This window comes from Gallinula chloropus (assembly GCF_964237585.1).
Source record: "Gallinula chloropus genome assembly, chromosome: 3".
In the NCBI taxonomy this organism is placed as follows: Eukaryota; Metazoa; Chordata; class Aves; order Gruiformes; family Rallidae; genus Gallinula; species Gallinula chloropus.
Genome location: NC_140087.1, coordinates 84,234,314 through 84,252,507, shown reverse-complemented (window position 1 = coordinate 84,252,507; position 18,194 = coordinate 84,234,314). Strand labels below are relative to the sequence as shown.

At 43.2% G+C, this 18,194-nt stretch overlaps 1 protein-coding gene across 1 annotated transcript; it reads right to left on the bottom strand.

The window, feature by feature from the left end:
* Positions 1-267: 267 nt before the first annotated feature.
* Positions 268-18,194, bottom strand: PPP4R3B (protein phosphatase 4 regulatory subunit 3B; the record flags this gene model as incomplete). The annotated part of the gene is made up of 15 exons (XM_084261139.1): positions 268-2,852; positions 3,128-3,330; positions 3,757-3,941; positions 5,847-5,986; positions 6,808-6,977; positions 7,573-7,731; positions 7,844-7,885; positions 8,582-8,684; positions 9,179-9,310; positions 9,674-9,790; positions 10,932-11,048; positions 11,778-11,855; positions 15,115-15,735; positions 17,372-17,470; positions 18,117-18,194. 15 exons carry the CDS (start codon positions 18,192-18,194, stop codon positions 2,757-2,759), a joined length of 2,340 nt encoding a protein of 779 aa, XP_084117265.1. The 3' UTR covers positions 268-2,756.

The following is an 18,194-nucleotide window of genomic DNA, read 5'->3' as shown; positions in this document are numbered from 1 at the left end:
CTCAGGATTACACTGTTTTCCACACTTTCTGGGGCAGTTTACTAGTCCTTAGGTCCAATTTTGCTATAAACACAGCCAAGTAAAAAATAACTGCTGTAGTTGCAGCGGTAAGGACATCGTAAGCGCTGCAGTAATGAACTTTTAAGCTCTCCTGTACTGGTTTGGCTTGACCAGACTTCAAGTAGAGACCAGAGGTTACGGTTTGCAGTGTCCCCACACATAGCCAACTATTCCACTAACTGGCACAAAGAGAAGCCACCCAATCCATTCAAGTTTCATGGAACTTTTTATTAAAATAGCATTTTTAACTGGTACACGTTGGCAGATGTTCTGGTCCTTTCCAAAAGGAGCGGGAGCAGAAGGAGCCTAGGCACAGGAACATGGTGGAACCTGGGCAGTGCCGGCCAGGTCATGTCGGGCAGCTGTGCCTGTGGGGGTGACAGTTCAGGTGTCGCCTTCTGCTGTGATTTCAGGGGTTTATTCTTGTAAACAGGACATTTCACGCCACTGTACAGAGTCCTTTCCTAGGAACTATAAAAAGTTGAGACATTCTTGGTTTTGCTGTAAAAAACCCCTCCCGCAGGTCAGAACGTAGCTGTTTGTTAAAGCTCCTGGCAGTACTTCAGGGAAGAGGCAGGGTGGGTGGGAGCACTGGGTGCTGAGAGACGCTTCAGCCCCTCAGAGAACTTCCTTTAGCCAGAAGAGTGTGGGGCCATGGACCAGGTGATGCAAGGCTTCAGCCTCAAGTGAAAGGCATGTGCTGCAGAACCCTCTGGCTTGAGTAGCGTGTACAGTGTTAATCCTCATTACCAGTGGAGGGACAAAAAGCCTCATCAGGCAGAAGTCCAGGTGATCATCAGCAGGAGAGCTAGTAACACCACTGTCCCCAGGTCCACGAACACGAAGTGTTGTCCTTCAGAACGCTGGTGGCTATGGTAAGCACTCACACCTACCCTCTGGGATTTCATCTAGCGGCACAGAGTTGCTTTCAGATCCGCATGGATAGCTAGTCACCAAAACCACTCTCAAATGGCCCCATTCCAAATTCCCAGTTAACTGACCATGTACAACAAACAAAGCCAAAGCAGGAATTCTGGAATTACAGGGTCACATTTTAATTCCTGAATTTTACAGTTCAGCATTAATATCACCACATGTATACAAATGGTGTAAAACAAGTACAGTGGTATTTTTAATACAAAATAAACTTCTGTTTTATGGAAAAAACTATACTTCATATCTACACAGATAGCCCATCTTTTTCCAAACAAGAGCTAAAATTAAAATTAACTACAAAAAATCTCCAAAACAGAGAAACTGCTTCAGTTTAAACTATTCCAGGAGAAATGGACCCATAACACGTATTACAAGAGTGATCTATGCGGTGGATTGCAGCTGGTTTCCATATTTTAACATTCCCAACGCGTTAGCCGCTGTCGGGGAATTTCCTCCCTCTCACTTCGTCACGATCTCAGATCACACACGAGCAAACTAACATTAAAATATTTACAGTTCACTTGCTGCTCTTGAGACTATAACCTGGGCCGTTTGCCACTCTGGACTCGCCGCTGCCTCGCCTACCTTCCTCGCGGTTTGCTTACCTGCTACGTGGAATGTGCTTTTGTTTTCTAACCAAGCAGCTCTTGTGTTACACACCCAGGTCTGGGTGCTGCTTGTCAGTTCTGCCTTAGAGACCAGTGTTCCTGTAGTAACTCCCACTCAGTCCAGAGTGACTTTGGTGTTAAAAATGCTGCTAAATTCATCGCTATGACAAACCTGTTAGTGTTTGCTATCACTGCCTCAGCTACGCAGCCACAACACGTGGCTGGCTGCTCCCAGAAGAGGCAGCTGGTTTAACACCAAAAAGCGACTGGAATCCCGTCTCTCCCCGCACCATGAAGCCGACAGCCACTGGGGTGGGCCGCGCACAGCACCACGTTGGCACAAGCACCTCCTGGAGATGGTGTGGAAGCGATCATTCCTTGGCAGAGGTATTACTGGATGCCTAACCCAAAAAACCAAGCGAACCCAATGCGTTTGGAATCCAGCTTCCATGTTCTCCTCTCGAAAAACACAAATTAAAACTTACTTGTAACTGGTTTCAACAACTCAACATGCAACGGGACTGCAGCGTCCCTCCCTCCGACCACGAGAAATGGGATTCAATCAGTAACAAATGGTCCCCAAATCCGGATTGTTCTTATGCAAACAGAGTTACCTTTTCCCTTAAAATCGGTTTAAAAGAGGCTAAAAGAACACAACTGACAGCACCATTACAAAATTAAGATTACCGGGTTCAAAATTTAAGTTTGAATTTATTATTATTTTTCTTTCTTTTTTCCTAGTCCTGTTAAACACTGGGGAAAACCCTGCAATATTTTTAAAAAAGTGTTTACCATACCTTTCCCTCCCCCTGCCCTCCCGACACCTGAGACTTTCCTTGCTGAGAAGCCACCATCCAAGTTCTCAGAATACTAACCCACTTTTTTTTTTAAAAGTTTTTTCTATTTTTTTTGACAGCCTGAACAGAAGACTCCTTACTTACTAGAAAGATATTAAGTTCTCTTGGAAGCTTTGTGTTTACAGAACTAACCCTTTCTAGCCGATACACTGAGTTTCTTTTGCTACTCCTTGTATTATCTTATGTACTCATGGGAGAAATCTTTCTGAATCAGATTCTTTTTAGCTCTTAAAACAGTTGCAGCATTTGAAACCCCGTAATAAAAAAGTTTTTTGTTCTGAAGTTTTGGTTTCGTTTATGAACCCAGACGAGGTCTTTTCCGTGGAGATGTCTCCTCCTCTTCATCGTCATCTTCATCATCAGGATAATCCACGAGGCCAACCAGACTTCCCTGCCAATTTAAAAAAAAAAAGAAAGAAGAAAGAAAAAAATCTTGTATCACACAGAGATGGCAGCTACCCCAGAGTTAAATCCCCATCCCACTGAGTAACCCCCCAAACCTTCTCCAAAACCAGTCAGGGTTTAACTAGACCGGGCTTTGGCATATAAGCCAGACACCTTGCCTAAGAGGCTAATGCTAATCGCACTCTGTTAGATTCAGCAAGGCCTCACATGGCTACTCTGCTGTCCTAAGCAGGACAGTGGCTTCTGTCCAAGCTGTCCCACCTTGGTGGCTGTCACCGCTGTGGTGAGGGTCGCATTCTTGGAGGAGGAGCCGTTGGAGCTCGCTGGGGATGTTGGAGCTGCCACCGATTTCCCGTTTGCACCATTCGCGCCGTTGGCTGCGCTGGCTGAGTGGGAGAAGGTGAATTTGAATCCCCCAGCAGAAGTCCTTTTTGGGAGATTCTCTTTGTCTTCACTCTCCTTAGCTGAGGGATAAACGTTTCCATACTTCAGTTCATCAGCTGTACACCACGGAGTACAAGCCACATCACAGAGAACTCACGGAAAAAGGCACTTCCAGTTTTTTAAATTCAGTTTAAATCCACAGCTCACCTACTGACCTCACCAAAGCATGCCAGCACTCACACCCAGAACGCTGCAGACACGGGACATCACTCACCCAGCAAACGCCAAACTTTGCTTCTGAACCCCATTTAAACTAGATGCGTGCTCAGAGCAAGGCAACTCATCACTTGAATCCTAAACTAGCTTGCAAAGGAATCAACCAGTTACACGGAACACTCTCAACTCCTGCTTATCATACAGAGCACTAACAACTGGTTTGTTTACACAATACTCCATGTATCTGCCAGAGCACTTCTGGTGCTGACAAGCTGGGATTGAGTCAATACCTTTTTTAGTTTCCATAAATTTTTCATAGCTATCTGGGAAATCATCCTCCTGTTTTGACTTCTCAACCGGAGGCACAACAGCTTCACCTTCCTCCTCTTCATCTTCATTGAACCACATTTCTTCATCCTCCTCTAAGGCTCTGGCATCTCTGCGGAATCTGTTGCTACGCAATATAGACGGGACGCTGTAAGAGACACGGGACAAGGGATTCAAGCTTTGCTGCTGTGGTGTGCTCAGTGGCAGTTTTGTGAGGCTGTGCTGCTGAGATGGTTTTTTTAAGCAGCAGTTACAGTCTTCTGCCAGCCTAAACTATAAACAACAAGCAATTCAAGGCCGAAGTCACAGCCCGAGAGGTAGTCATAGCACCGCTGAGAATCACATATAGGAGAAAACAACCTGGAAGCTGCTGCATTTTGCCACTGGAGAAGGGAGCGAGAAGATGTAACGAGCTGTGCAGACACCGAGGCTGGGAAAGGGCGGGGGAGGAGGCAGCCCAGGTGCTGGAGAGAAAGATGCCCCTACAGCCCATGGAGAAACCCATGGAAAAGGCTGAGACCCCACCTGCAGCCTGTGGAGGGGCTCCACGTTGGAGACATAGAGAAGATGCTGTGACCCTACGTTGGGATAAGCCCCTGCCAGCACTTGCAGCCATGAGGAGAATCAGAGACACAGAGATGAGAGAGAGTTTTGCTATTGGAACAGGTTTGCTGGGGGGATGCTTGGAACCCCGTGGAGGACTGGGACTGAGAGACACTGTGATGAAGAGATAAAGCCCTGTGGGAAAGGATTCACCTTGGAGAAGTTCGTGGAGGACTGTCTCCTGTGGGTGAGACCCCACAGTGCAGTAGGGGGAGGGTGTGGAATGAATGCCCCCTCCCACCCCCCAAGCCGAGTAAGAAACCAACTTGCAAGGGACTGACTGAAGCTCCCATCTCCCAGTCCCCGCCCCCCTGTGCTGTCATCAGGGGGAAGAAGGGAGTGAAATCATGACTAGAGTGAAGTCTGCTAAGAAGGGAGGTGGGGAGGGAGGTTAGAGGTGTTTTAAGATCTGGAAAAGGAAAACAGCTCATGAAGAAGTAACCAAGAGCCCCATTTTCTCCCAGTCCCTGCCCCCCTGTGCTGCGAGTAGGGGGAAGAAGGGAGCAAGATCATGGCTAAAGGGAAGTCTGCTTAGAATGGAGGGATGGGGGGAAGGTGCTACTGAGAACCCCATTTTCCCCAGTCCCTGCCCTCCCCGTGCTGCGAACAGGGGGGAAGAAGGCAGCAAAATTCTGACTAAAGTCTGCTAAGAAGGGAGTGGTGGGGGGAAAGTGTTTTAAGATCTGGTCACGCTCCCAACTTCAGTTTCACTGTTCTTTGTAGTGTAGTGTAATAAATTAGGTAGTTTCTCTCTTCTTCACTTTGTGTTGAGTCTGTTTTGCCCATGTCACTGCTCACAAAATTATCTCTCCCTGTCCTTATTTTGTCTCCTGAGCCTCTTAATATATTTTTTCTCTCCTGTCCAACTAAGAGGAGGAGTAATAGACTGACTTTGGTGGATGTCTGGCCTCCAGCCAGGGCTAAACCACCACAGTTGGAAGGGACCCCAAGGATCATAGAGCTCCAACCCCCCTGCCACAGGCAGGGACACCAACCTCCAGCATGGATCTACACAAGCTAAACCACCACACTCGGCCAGATCAGGAATGGCTTCTGATGCTGTAGAGGGAATTCAGGGTGTTTGGGAAGACAGCCCAGCCCCAGGGTCTGTCCCCAGGGACAGTAAACCCCAGCTGACAGTAAAGCAGACTGAATCCTAGCGCTGAGCAACAGAGAGAGACTCTGCTCTTGGTAAGCTCAGAGTTTTCTGAGCGTAACACAACCTGCTGCCAGATAGGAACTGTGCTACTGCAGGCCACAGGGAAAGCCAGGTGGGGCTTTACTCTAACCAAGGAAGCTCTCACCCAGAATTAAAAACACCCCAATCCCAGCCTTCTGCTGGGAAGGCTGGGACCCTTCCCCTCTAGGGAAGGAAGAAACCAGCCAGCAGTAAGATGCTGCTACACCCAGCATTCAATACGAGTCTCGGAATACATAAACCGTGTCGTACCTGTTCAGTTTCTGGTTTTGTCGGTCTTTCTCTTGCTCATATTTTGTCTTCAATCCCTTGAATGTCTGAACATATTCGATAGATTCAAGTGCATTATAAAAGTTTTCAACTATATGTGCAATAAGGGACTTAATGTCTTCCTGTGTAAGAATAAAAAAAGCTGGATTTCAGTCAAACATTAACACCCACAAGTTCAGCACCTGAGAGCCAAAGCATAACTGCAAAGAACAAATGTGAAGCAATCGGATTTTTCTAGAAGTAATTATTAAGTTTTCCATCAAAATGGACAGTATACTCAGGGCTGTCCAATCCCACTTGCCATGGTTTGATTAAACCACAATGCTTGCTACCTAGGATTAAGCCTTCCCGAGCAAACCAGGAGCTTTGCTGCGCCCCGTTCTCCCCTCAGCGTTACCTCACTCTGCTCCCCTGTGAGCCCAGCAGCACCCCTGTCTCAGGACACGTTTTGAGCCACCCTCTAACAAGACCTCACCCTGCCAGGCAAAACTTCACTTTCACCCATGCTGGCAAAAGTCACCTGGAGACCTTGCCAGAAGAGAGAGCAGCTGTGTTACCCCAGTACTAACCCCCCTCCTTGTTTTGGCAGACCACAAAGATGCCCTGAGAAGAACTCCCACACATGGAGTCCAAGAGCTCGGGAGCTGCTGCAAACCCTCGTGTTCTAGACTGTTGCAAACTGGGTGCTCCTCCTTGTCCTGTCTGACCTGTCCATGCAGGCACCATTCCCACCAGCGCTGCTGGAGGAACAGCTACCAATTCAATGCCGACACTGTCCAAGAAACACCTGTGTAGGACTTGAAGGCTGATAGCCATTCCAAATTACAGCCAAATTACTTCTCTTTATAGCCAATAATAGCTGGATTTACTCACTCAAGCTGGATTTCACTTCAAAGTTTAGCCCAGAAACATTGTGGACCACTTGAAAATCTTTCCCCCTTACCACTCTGATGAACTCAAATAGTTCAATCACAGCCGAGTTGAGCAGGTTGTACCGAGTTCCGTTATCCAGGAGGGCGTTTATAACTGGTTCAAACAGGTTTCCCTTGGTGATGTAACGGTTGTAAAATTCATCTTTCAGGCCAATTATTCTCCTCATAAAGCGAAGAGCACCTGTACAAAGAAAGAGATGCCAGGACTTAGTGACTGCACGCCAGGGCTCCCCTCTGCTGCTCTTGAAAAGAGCTGAAAAAACCCCATGAAAGGAAGGGGCAGCCCCAAACCCACAGCACCGAAACGCGCTTTCCTGGAGTTTGGAAGCAGCACTTCCTGACAGGTAACCTTTCTTTCTTTCTTTGATTTTTCCCATTCTAAGGCCATGAAAGACTCCATCAATTTCTTTTTGAAATGTGACAGCAATAAACTTGAGCATGTAGGAAGGTGAATTATTAGCCTGTTGCCATGTTTGCTCTGTGTGTCCCAGAACCAGCAGTGTCGTTCCCAACACTTCATCCGCTCTCCACGAGGAGCACGAGATTTATGACGTTAAGAAATGACATGGTTTCATCATGAATGATCCCTACATGGATCACTGTGGATGTCAAAAGGCACAATTCTCCTTCCACCACAAACTGCAGTGGTCTAACCAGACATCTGCTACCTTTTTTTCCCAAATAAATAGGGAATTAACATGAACTTTGGATCTAAGTATCCTCTTGTATGCATTCCACATGGCACATAGAAAGCCCCAAAGGAAATCCATACTCACACAAGGCCAGAAATGTGTGTTTTGAGTTCATCAAGACCAGTACTCTCCTTAGCAGATCTTTGTTCATAATGTAATTCTTGATGTGATACGTGTGGTGTTCCACACAAAAGGTAAGCAGCTCCAAGATTAAGGCAAGCAGCTGTGCCGTCTGATAATTATCTGCAAGGAAGGAAAGAAGGCCTGAAGGTTTTTTGGGTTTTAATTTTAAAATCAGACCTCCAAACACAGCACACATGGCAAGTTTCAAAGCCCAAGGCCGATTAAAACTTACCAGGACAAATTGTATTACTCTTCGTAGACCCAACTACTGCATCTGAAAATAAAAACAGAAAAATGAGAAAAAGGCTTTCAAAGCACAGCAATTATTTAAATTGTGTGGTGGGCAAACAATCAATTCAATTCCAACAAATCCAAAGGTGCTGTAAGCAAGAATCTACCCATGGGGAGATTTCTACTTTCAATTTACATTACAAAGTTTCAAATTCAACTAGGTGAAAGTAGGAAACCCAACACATGGGAATATTATTCCAACCTAAGCTAAAAGAAAGTGCCTCTTCTATATTTTTCAAATAACATTATGAGCACTTCAGGTGTTTGACAAGTTTTGTTTCCATATAAAATGCACAAAACATGTATTTTTTACTTGCTGTGAGCGATGGGTAAGAGGAAATAAATGTTGCTACTGAATACTTTACTGGTCTGATTTAATCTCCCGTTAAGAGCAGTCAGAAAAAAGTCTGACTCCAGGGGCTGTAACGATGTCAAGTTTCTGTTTGGGAAGCACTAGAGACAAACTCCCACGTGCCCTTTGCATGTGCCAAAGGGCAATTCCCACCTCAATTACTGATTTCAGGAAAAAAAAAATACAAGAACCACCCCGATTGCTGGGGGAACAGCGGTTTTCAGTGAGTGTGTTCCCAGCTTGCACCCCAGGCTCGCCTGTCTCACCAGGGTGGTAAGTCACCTGGAAACATTCTGAGGTTTAAAGGTGGGAGGAAAGAAATGTTACCTTTATCACATTTGTCTTCTGATGTGTTAGCCAGCAGTGGTGCAGTGAGAACATGCATACAATGGTTGTAGAAGAAGTTCAGAAACTCACTTTTTTCTGTTTTCTAAAACAAATAAAGCTCAATTAAGTACATCTGTACCTCCTTTTCAGGCAGTACAAAGCAGCAACAAATAATTTGATCAACTCCCTGAGGTCTGCTGTACCTTTCAGGGTTGGTCCTGCAAAATTATCTTCAATAAAAAAATGACCTTCAGCTCAAAGATGATGTGAATTTTTCCCCAAAATACAGACCTGATACACATCAAGGCAACCTTGCGACCACCCAAAAACACCCACCGTGGACGTGCATACGCAGGGCTGCACAGTTTGCTCAATGCTTGGACAACACCACATACATACACCTTTCATTATCAAAAGTTATAGAAACTAGCTTATCTTTCAGCTTGCTTAAATTCAGTACCTGCCATACACACTGCTGTCAAAAAAGGGTAAGATTTAATTTTTCTAAAATCCTCTGAGTGCAGTAACAGGGAGAAATACCAGGCTTTTAGTTCTGCTGAGACAGTAAAGTGTCTTTACCCCTGTGAATTTCCTTACATTAGCTGTGGCCAACATGTTCTCTGGATCTATCAGCGTACGCAAGAGCCCCATGAGCTGAACAGCTCCCCCGAGTTCAGGGTCAGTGTCGCAAATCATCTGCTCAATGACCACATTGATGAGGAGGATATCCTGAAAAACACACAGACCAACCAAAAACAGTTAGGACAGTTTCAACTGTGGAGTTTTTTTCCCCCTAATTTCTGTATTAGCTTTGGCTGGGTTTTCTTTTGGTTTGTTTTATATGAAGCAAAATGGTGCAATGGACATGGAGCTCTGTCAGGCAGAGCCCTCCTCACCTAAAACCATTGTTAGGCAGAGCTACACTCATTAACAGCGACATGCTCTGACACTTCCACATCTGGAATCTACGTTTCTAGGATCTACATTCCTGAGCTAAGGGTAGCCCCAATTCTGAAGAGATTCGTTTCAATGGGTTTTTTTGCTGTTTGCTCTACAACAAGCACATTCCAACTCCAAAACACCTTTACGTACATCGTCACTCTGTTGGGCCTCTTGCATTACAAATTCTCGGACCATGGATGGACTAAATTCTACTAGATAAGAAAATATATCCGTAGCAGCAGATCTAACTTGCAGATCGTCCATTCCCTAATAAGACAAAACAAAACACAACACATTGATGTATTAGAGTAAGCCAAGCTTGTTATTTATTATCAATCAAAGCTGCAAAGAAAAGGGGAGAAAAAGTTTTGAGAACATTTTATTCCAAACATTTCTCTGAGACAGGCGATAGCACAGCTACAGAAAAAGAAACACCATCACCATCAGGAAGCAAAAATATTTTTCTTAGTATTTCCCTCCTTTAAAATGAACACAAGGATTACTGTGAATTCAGTAGCCTTGACTTGGGTGGGAAGCATACACACCACAGTGCTACATGCTACAGCGCCTATGACAAGTATTCTGTACCTGCTCGCCACAGCCTGGTGGGTTTGTGCAAAACAACCCACTAGACAAATTGGCACCCACAGTTCTGTACTGACAGGCAACAAGGATTAAGGATCTTCCTTACGGTACATGGGTTTCTCTGACACCAGTACAATTTCTAAGCCTAAAAATTTAATCTAACAGAAACTATCTGGACTGGTCTAGCCCTGGGAGTGAACAGTGGGATTAGTGTTCATCTAATCACTCAACATCGATATGACTTTATGTTTCCAGAACAGTCAGTGTCATTTGTACATTCACAGGTTGTTACTCCTCTTAAATTTATAGCTTCAGAGCAACCACAGCGCTGATGTACTGCAACAGTCAGGCAGCAACAGCTTTTCCAACCAAAGAGGAGTGACAAAACTTACGTTTTCGCATTGCTGATTAGGATAGATCAATATACTCAGTACTCCAATTCTGATAGGAATAAGCTAACAGTTCAAGATTATCTAAAAATACTTGTTTTGCACTATTCCAACATCAGCAGGGGAAAAAAAGAAAAATCAAGCTGCCACAAGGAAAAGACTATCTTTCAATTTTCACTCTACATCTTCAGGAGGAGTAGGTATCGCAGGCTTCTTCATGCAAAGCAAAACAAACGACAGCAATAAAGTTAAGACGCCTCTGACAACCGTGGAGATCTCCTGGATTCTGAATATTACAGTAAATTTCAACATTCAGCAGTGCAAAGGTGTCCAAGGGAACTCAGGCAAAGGTGCTCAGCAGATCTGGAAACCTGGTTTGATGGCTGAGGGGTTTTTAAAAGCTTTGTGAAAGTCAGCTTTGAGTTCTCACTTACCATTACGATCTCAAGAGCTGGAAGAATTCCCAACTTTGCCAAAGTTTTGAAAAATGCATCTCTGTTCTGAGGTTGTAACGTCTGAGAAAACGCGCAGAATTCCTTGAAGAAGTTCACCTATGGTATAGAAAACAGTAATTTAAGGGGCACTTGATTCAGAAAACTCCCTGCAAGCTATTACCATCTGTACCAGAGTTCGTGTACTGCTGCTATGTGCCCTCCTGGTGTCAGTCTAGTCCTTTTTCCTCCAATCTTCAACAGTGTCAACAAAGGAAAGCAAAAGAAAGTAAACCCAAATTTATGAGGTTGAAATTTCCCTCAGTAAATTTCCAGTCACCTGGGAGCTGCTTTATCACACCCAGCACACGCAGGATCTACACTCCTGCCTGGCCTGCCTTTTGTTTCAAAGAACCGAGATGTTTCTCTTGCTGAAAGCAAGTTTGCAATGAAGGAATTGAAGCCTTTAAACTTACTCAAGGATAAATAATGTTTGTTATATATAGATATTAAGGGTCCACTAGTAATTGTGAGTCATAGGACTTAAAGGATCTTTTTGAATGAGCAAAGTATAGTGAAAAAAGCGGTGTTTATGTGAGAAATACAAGTGATACGGTACTTGGAAGAAAACACACCTTTAAGGAGAGGATGTCAGCTTAGAACAAGTAAATCAGAGCTTACATCACAGGAAATATGTTTCTAGTGAATACAGAAACAAAGACTGAGCTACATATGAAAGTATTCTTTGGTTCCAGAAAAGTGTCAGTGACTGCAGAAAATAGTTTCAGTATTTCTACTTCATCTCTGTAGCTTAAAGCACTCCAAGAACTATCAAGACCACTGACTTACCAATTCACATCGTTTGTCATCATCTGTAGCTTCATCTGTTAATTGTGCAAAAACTTCAGACAAAAATTTCTCATCTTCCTGCGTAACACAAGAAGAATACGGCTTACACAATGCCTCTTACAAGTTGAAACATCCATCTTTACTGGATCCCACTCTGGGGAAAGACAAACTTCACCTAAACTTAACTACAAACCAACCCCCGTGCAGTAATAGGTTTGGTAGAGTAGGTGTTTGTTTCCTTTCTTTTCCTCCACACCTACATTTTATCACAGGAAAGGGAAATGCAGGAGCCCACACTCCAGAGGATCCTTGGATCCTTTCCATGTAATGTTTCAGCACTCACTCCCTACAGCAGCAGCAGGTCTGGGAGCTCAGAGCCACAGAAACCCACCATGGCTTTTCCTTCTCTGCCATGCCCCATGGTTTACAGCTCTGCCCTACCCCAAATACTCACCCCCATATGTCAAAATGGCAGAAAATGGCAGTCTTTGTTTGCAGGCTCCCTCCCTGCTGCTTGCAAGTAACCTTCTGGGGGTCTGACTGACACGTTTCTATGCTACAAACCGCCATGAGACAGTTTTTACCATGCTGCATCTGCGCCGTTCACACTACACCGTAACATCACAGGTGTATCAGTGACCCTATCCGGGACCTGCAGCACTGCAAGGGCTCTGTCAGCCCACCTCTGCAAGGGTGACCAGATCAATATGTGACTAGTTCACCTTGTTCTCAAAAGAAGCTCCTCTGCTCACAGGAAGTTCAGCTCTTCCAATCTGCAACACTTTTCTGAGCATTATTTGCTTTGCATATTCAAAGCCTCTAAGAGATGTATTTTTAAAGATATATGTAGGACAGCATTTCACTTCCTATTAAGCATTTCAGCTGCACCATTGCTTTAATACTCAGGAGATGCAGGAAAACCAGGATGCACAAGGCCTCCCAACTGTTTGGGCACTTCCTTTCCCTTCTGTAGCCCAGTTTCTCTGCACTCCTTCACAAAGAAGAGAGCCCTGTCATTCTCTCAAGCCAAATGGCTCTGTTACCTTTGCAGTACAATGTAAATCATAAAGCAAAAAATAACATTAATGCTACAGCATTACAAAATTACACAGCACTGCACCGATTCAACTCTATACACTTTACTTATGCACGGAACAAACACGAATGGAATAGTAGCATTCCAATAAATATATATATAAAAATCACATTGCAGAGTGTAAAGGGTGCTTACTCCTCTCCTTTTCCATGTGCTGCTGCTAAAATCCATGTGCTTTATTAGGCTAATGTAATACAGAATTCTGACAGCTACAGGAATGCCAACCAAAGGCCCACTTAATGTTTTTTCTGAAAATTTTAAGGCATGGGGAAAGTGTTTTACAACCAAAGGACACCTGGAATCAACATCAGAGTGTAATAGACACAGACTTAGTAGTTTATTCTAAGCTTTGCTGGCTTTAATAGCTTAATTAAGCCTGTTAAAAAAAAGGGCAACAGAATACCACAACACTGCACTGCAACAGGCTAGAAAATCCCTACTGCAGAACACTTTATGGCAGAAAGATCTCCTGCTTGTACAAGGTGGTTGCACAGCGTAGTCCTGATGTCCTGAAGCCCAGGATGGATCTAGGTTTGATTTCCACGCTCACTCAGTTTTCCACGTGGCTGCTGCCCTTCACTGACAGCAGCGCTGGGGATCTACTGCTTTGCAGCACGTAGAAAGGAGCTTTACTGCTGTAGTGAACACAATCTGTTACTCCTATAAACTGCATTCTCCTAGGGAGCTTTGCTGGTGTATTTAGGGTAACAAGACTTGTAACGTGTTCACCAAACCCAAAGAAGCTTTACAGTTCTTGTGCCACAGCAAAAAGCTGATTTAAACCAGGGGACTGTGGAAACAGTCCTGAACCTGAGGTCAGTACTACTGCTTAATTTTAATTTTCCTCAAGCATGCTATCAATAACATCTCTTCCATAGGTGCTTTCTGCTTAAGCCTGGAATTCTCAAGACAGGTGAAATGATGCAGGCATCAACATCACTTGTAAATCAACATGTTACCGTCTTTAGAACAGCTGGGCAAACCATGATACTCTACTACAGCAGGACGGCAGCAACTAAGAGCAAGCAGCAAAGAACTGTCACTGGAGTTCAGAACTTGCTTCCAAGAGTACCAGAGGTAACAGCAAAAATCACTGTGCTCTGTTAAGGTGCAATTAAGCATTCAGCAGAGTAAAACTGAGATGAAAAATAAAGTTTACAAAGTGAGAAATCTCTAAAAGGAAGCAGGAATGTGGCCTCTGGAGAACGATACTGAGTTTACTTTTAGCATTAGACAAGTAACATCCACAAAAGGATAAAAAGGGAGAGAGATCTAAGCCACTCATTTTGCAAGTGGGATTTCCTTTTTAGCTTCTTTCTGTTATTCAACCAAAGTAGAAAGATGACCAAAAGTGCATTTGTGCAATTCTGAAGTTTTGCTTCTCCCTTTTTTCTCAGTTCTCTACTGCATTTTAAGAAATATTCTTTATGGCAATGTCCTCTCCCTCATGCCCCTCTCTTTCCACAACTATATTGCTCTCCTCTTCGTTCCATCTTTACAGAGAGTATGCACACTCCAAACAAAGCTGACAGGTTTGTGATGTTCTGTTCTACACCAAGCTACTGTTTTTCTAAGGACACGGATTAGAAACAGAACAAAACCACTTCAGTACCCCTGAGCTGGCACAACAAAATTTGAACTGAGAACACCCAAAATGTCACGAAGTTCCCACACAGCTCTTGACCAAGGCTCCTTCCATTCCTTTTAAGCCTGCTTCTGACTACAAAGTATTCAGTAAGGTTTCTGAAATAGTAACATGTTGGCTATTTATTACTTCTTTTGGATATCAGCAAGCTGAAAAAACCCCAAAACTAATTCATAATACAACATGAAGACTGGAAATTAGTCCCATAAAGTAATAGTAGTATAACAGAAACAATTCTGAACATGTTCTTTTGAACGACAGAACCAGGATTTGTTTTAAAGATGTCACTCATGTCCTGGATACAAAATACAAGTGTCTCCTTCCTTAAGTATCTATACAAAACCAACTCAAAATCATGGAGAAGGACCTTTACCTTTTTGCAGCCCATTAAAAAATAGTAATGTACCAGCCTGAAATCTACCATTTTTAAAACAAAAAATACATCAGAGATAAAGGGAAGCATTCAAAACATCATACCAATGAAAGCCTGTATGACTGATAAATTTACACCACATTACAGAGCCCTAAACAACTTTGAAACTACAGCTAGAGGTGCCTACACATAATCCATCTATACCATAGGAAAAGCCGCTTACCTGCAACATACTGACAATCTCAACTTTGTTGAAGAAAATAAAGGAAGTGAGGGTAGAAAGAAAATTCTCTTCAAAAACAGATGGTGTCGGCAAGATGATGTCCTGAATATACTGTACCCTGTAAGTCTGGTGGATTTTTTGCCTGAGTTCAGAGTCTGTTATAGGAATAACCTCCTTAAATTTTGCTGTTTTGGTCAAGAACTCCCTGTGCCGTTTTGGCTGAGCCAAAGAAGGATCATACTCGAGGCATCCAACAACATCCATAATACACTCATCAGAAAACATCACCTCAAATAGAGTTGCTTTGTTGAGGAACAAAATTCCTCTAATAATTTCATACAAATGATGTAAGCCTTCGGTGTTCTCTAAATTCTCACAGACTTGGAAAAGCTGTAATAGTTTTTTAATATAGCCTTCATTCTCCAAGGCCAGTGCTAGCTTTTCTCTACGGATGGGTGAGGAGAGAACAGAGGTAACTAGGTCAGCAATCTCTTCAAGTTTGTTGAGTTCACAAGTAGGAAGGTCGATCAAAGGACTAGTTTCAGGCATTTCTTCTATGTGTTCCTCTTCTGACTCAATAAGGTCCTGCGTGACTTCCACTGAGGGATCCTTTCCTTGAACCTAAGAAGAGAGTGCACAAAATTACTGACTCATCCCAAAACGTATATAAAATCAAAGTAAGCACTTTGATACCTTGAGCTGCCAAGAAAATATCTAGCCATGCAAAGGAGTAAGTTTGCTGCCTCTAAATTCTAGTCACTGTCATTATCCTCAACAGTATGTTTGTCAAAAATCAAACCACACCAAACCTGTGTGGCATCTGTGCAACCAAGAAGTCTGAAGCACCCTGGAGACAAGCACAGAATATAAAAAGAAAAGAAGAGCTTAGAAGAACCTTATCTGAAGTGCCTCAAACAGAAGGGGAGGAAGCAAGAGCCTACAGCTATCAGCAACATAAAGTGAAATGTAACAAACAGACCAAGAACAAAGGCAGGAAAAGGCCTCAAATACTGTAACTGAACAAGAAAAGAGGGAAGCAGTTGTGTCCCACTCTGCACTCTACTTCCGCTTCATCTGCCTCCCTTAACTGCTCTGCCTAGTCTTCTCTTTCATTCTACCACTGCCATGGCTGATTCACTTCTACAGTTCACAACCCGGTAGGCAGGAGTCTCAAGGGCAAAGCAGGAAGAGTTTCAGAGTCTGAAGAGACCCCAAGGCTAGTGGTTCATATCGCCTGATCACATGGAGACCTCCCTCTTAGACTGGTCACCTGCTCAGCCCCAAATTAAAACCAGGGCTATTTCTCAGGCCCACATACTTGGGGTCACTAGTATCAGCTCCTTTCAATAACAGAATTTTAGAACTGGCTGAGAATATGTAAGGTTGGAAGGGACTTTTAGAGTCATCCAGTCCAAGCCCCCTGCCTTAAGCAGGGGCATCTTCACTAAATCAGGTCGCTCAGAGCCCCATCAAGCCTGACCTTGATATGTCTTACAGAAGACATTATACACCAGAACACGCTAAGATTAACAACCCATCTAAACTGCCTGGTTTGTTCAAAGGAAATTGTTTGGAAATCCAAGTTCTAAGCTTCTTTAGTTAACAACTTTACATTGTACCATTTCAAAACCTGGTCAGGCTATGATGAATTCCAACTGAAAGCCCACGTTTCTTCTTTTAAGTACACACAGGTGCAACTCCACCAACTTGTTACTTTTAAAGTTGAAAGTATAAAATCTAAACTGTTTCATGATACAAAGGAAGACTGAAATATCCACAAGAGGCAGAGAGTCAGTAAAACTTCAATCTTCATGAAAAAAATATCACTGAGATTTCCGAGCTTATACAGCAATGCCACCTCTTTGTCTCAGTGAATTATTTAGCTCCTTATGCATTTACAACACATTTTCAGCTCCACTGCCCTTCAACAAGCCAGCTTCCCAAGGCTGCCTGGGAGAAGGACAATTCAAACATCTGGCATTCCCCTTTTTAATGAAAGAAACCCCACCCAAACAAAAATACCTCTAAAATGCCCAGCACCCGAGTTTCACCCTCACATTGATTTTTTTCAAATTAAATCCTGAGAACAGTGTGCTCTAAATAATACCAACACAAGATGTTGCACAGAAAAGGTGAAGAATAATGACAAGCATGTGCCTATTTTACAAGTAGGTTTAAAAATTACAACACAAAAATGTGAAGTCACAGAAGACGCTAAAACAACCAGAAGAAACAGATTATTCAGAGTTAACTGTACCTGGCAGATTTTCTCCCAAATTTCATCACAGCCAGCTTTTTCTTGAAAACTCAGTGCTAAATCATAGTTTTCTGCTTCTGACCAAACTATGAGGGTATCCTGTTGAAGACAAAAAAACGTAAGTAAAGACGAGTTCTGAAACAGGTCTACACTGTGTATTAACCCATCTTCCATCGAGATCTATGACTAAAGAATAATCCATGTTACAATTGTCAAGAAAGAACATAAGCCGCTAAAATATTAATTACCATTAAATTCTGCTATTAAGGAACATAACCTTTCTTTTTTTCTATTTAATGAACATTACATATTATACATAAAAATATACTACTTTTTTCATATCCAAAACACTTAAAATGAAAAAAGAACGCAGGGGGCATAGATTAAGAAAATCAGCAATACAGTAATTTCAGACTTTTCAAATTTAAGAAAACTATAAACAAAGATACAAGATTACAGCATTCCCTCCTCAGAATTTGGCACAGCCATAGCCACATCCAAACCAACACCTCACTAATGGACCTAAACATTTCAACCATTTTTTTTTTTAATTAAAAAGACACAAAGCTTGAATAATACAAAACTTGTGAGTTACCAACATCTTGCCTACAGGTACCCAAGGGTGGGTTTTTTCCCCCCCTCTGTTACTATTGTCTCTGCCAACTGAATTTGTGCACATGCACAGTGAATCCAGATGATTCACATCAATTTCTGAGGAAATTTTTATGAGGTTTTATTAGGATACTTGCTGCTGTACTCTAAGGACTGTAAGCTTCTGCTCCAACATTCCAGTGCGTAGTTCAGCATCCTGCAGGAAACTCAT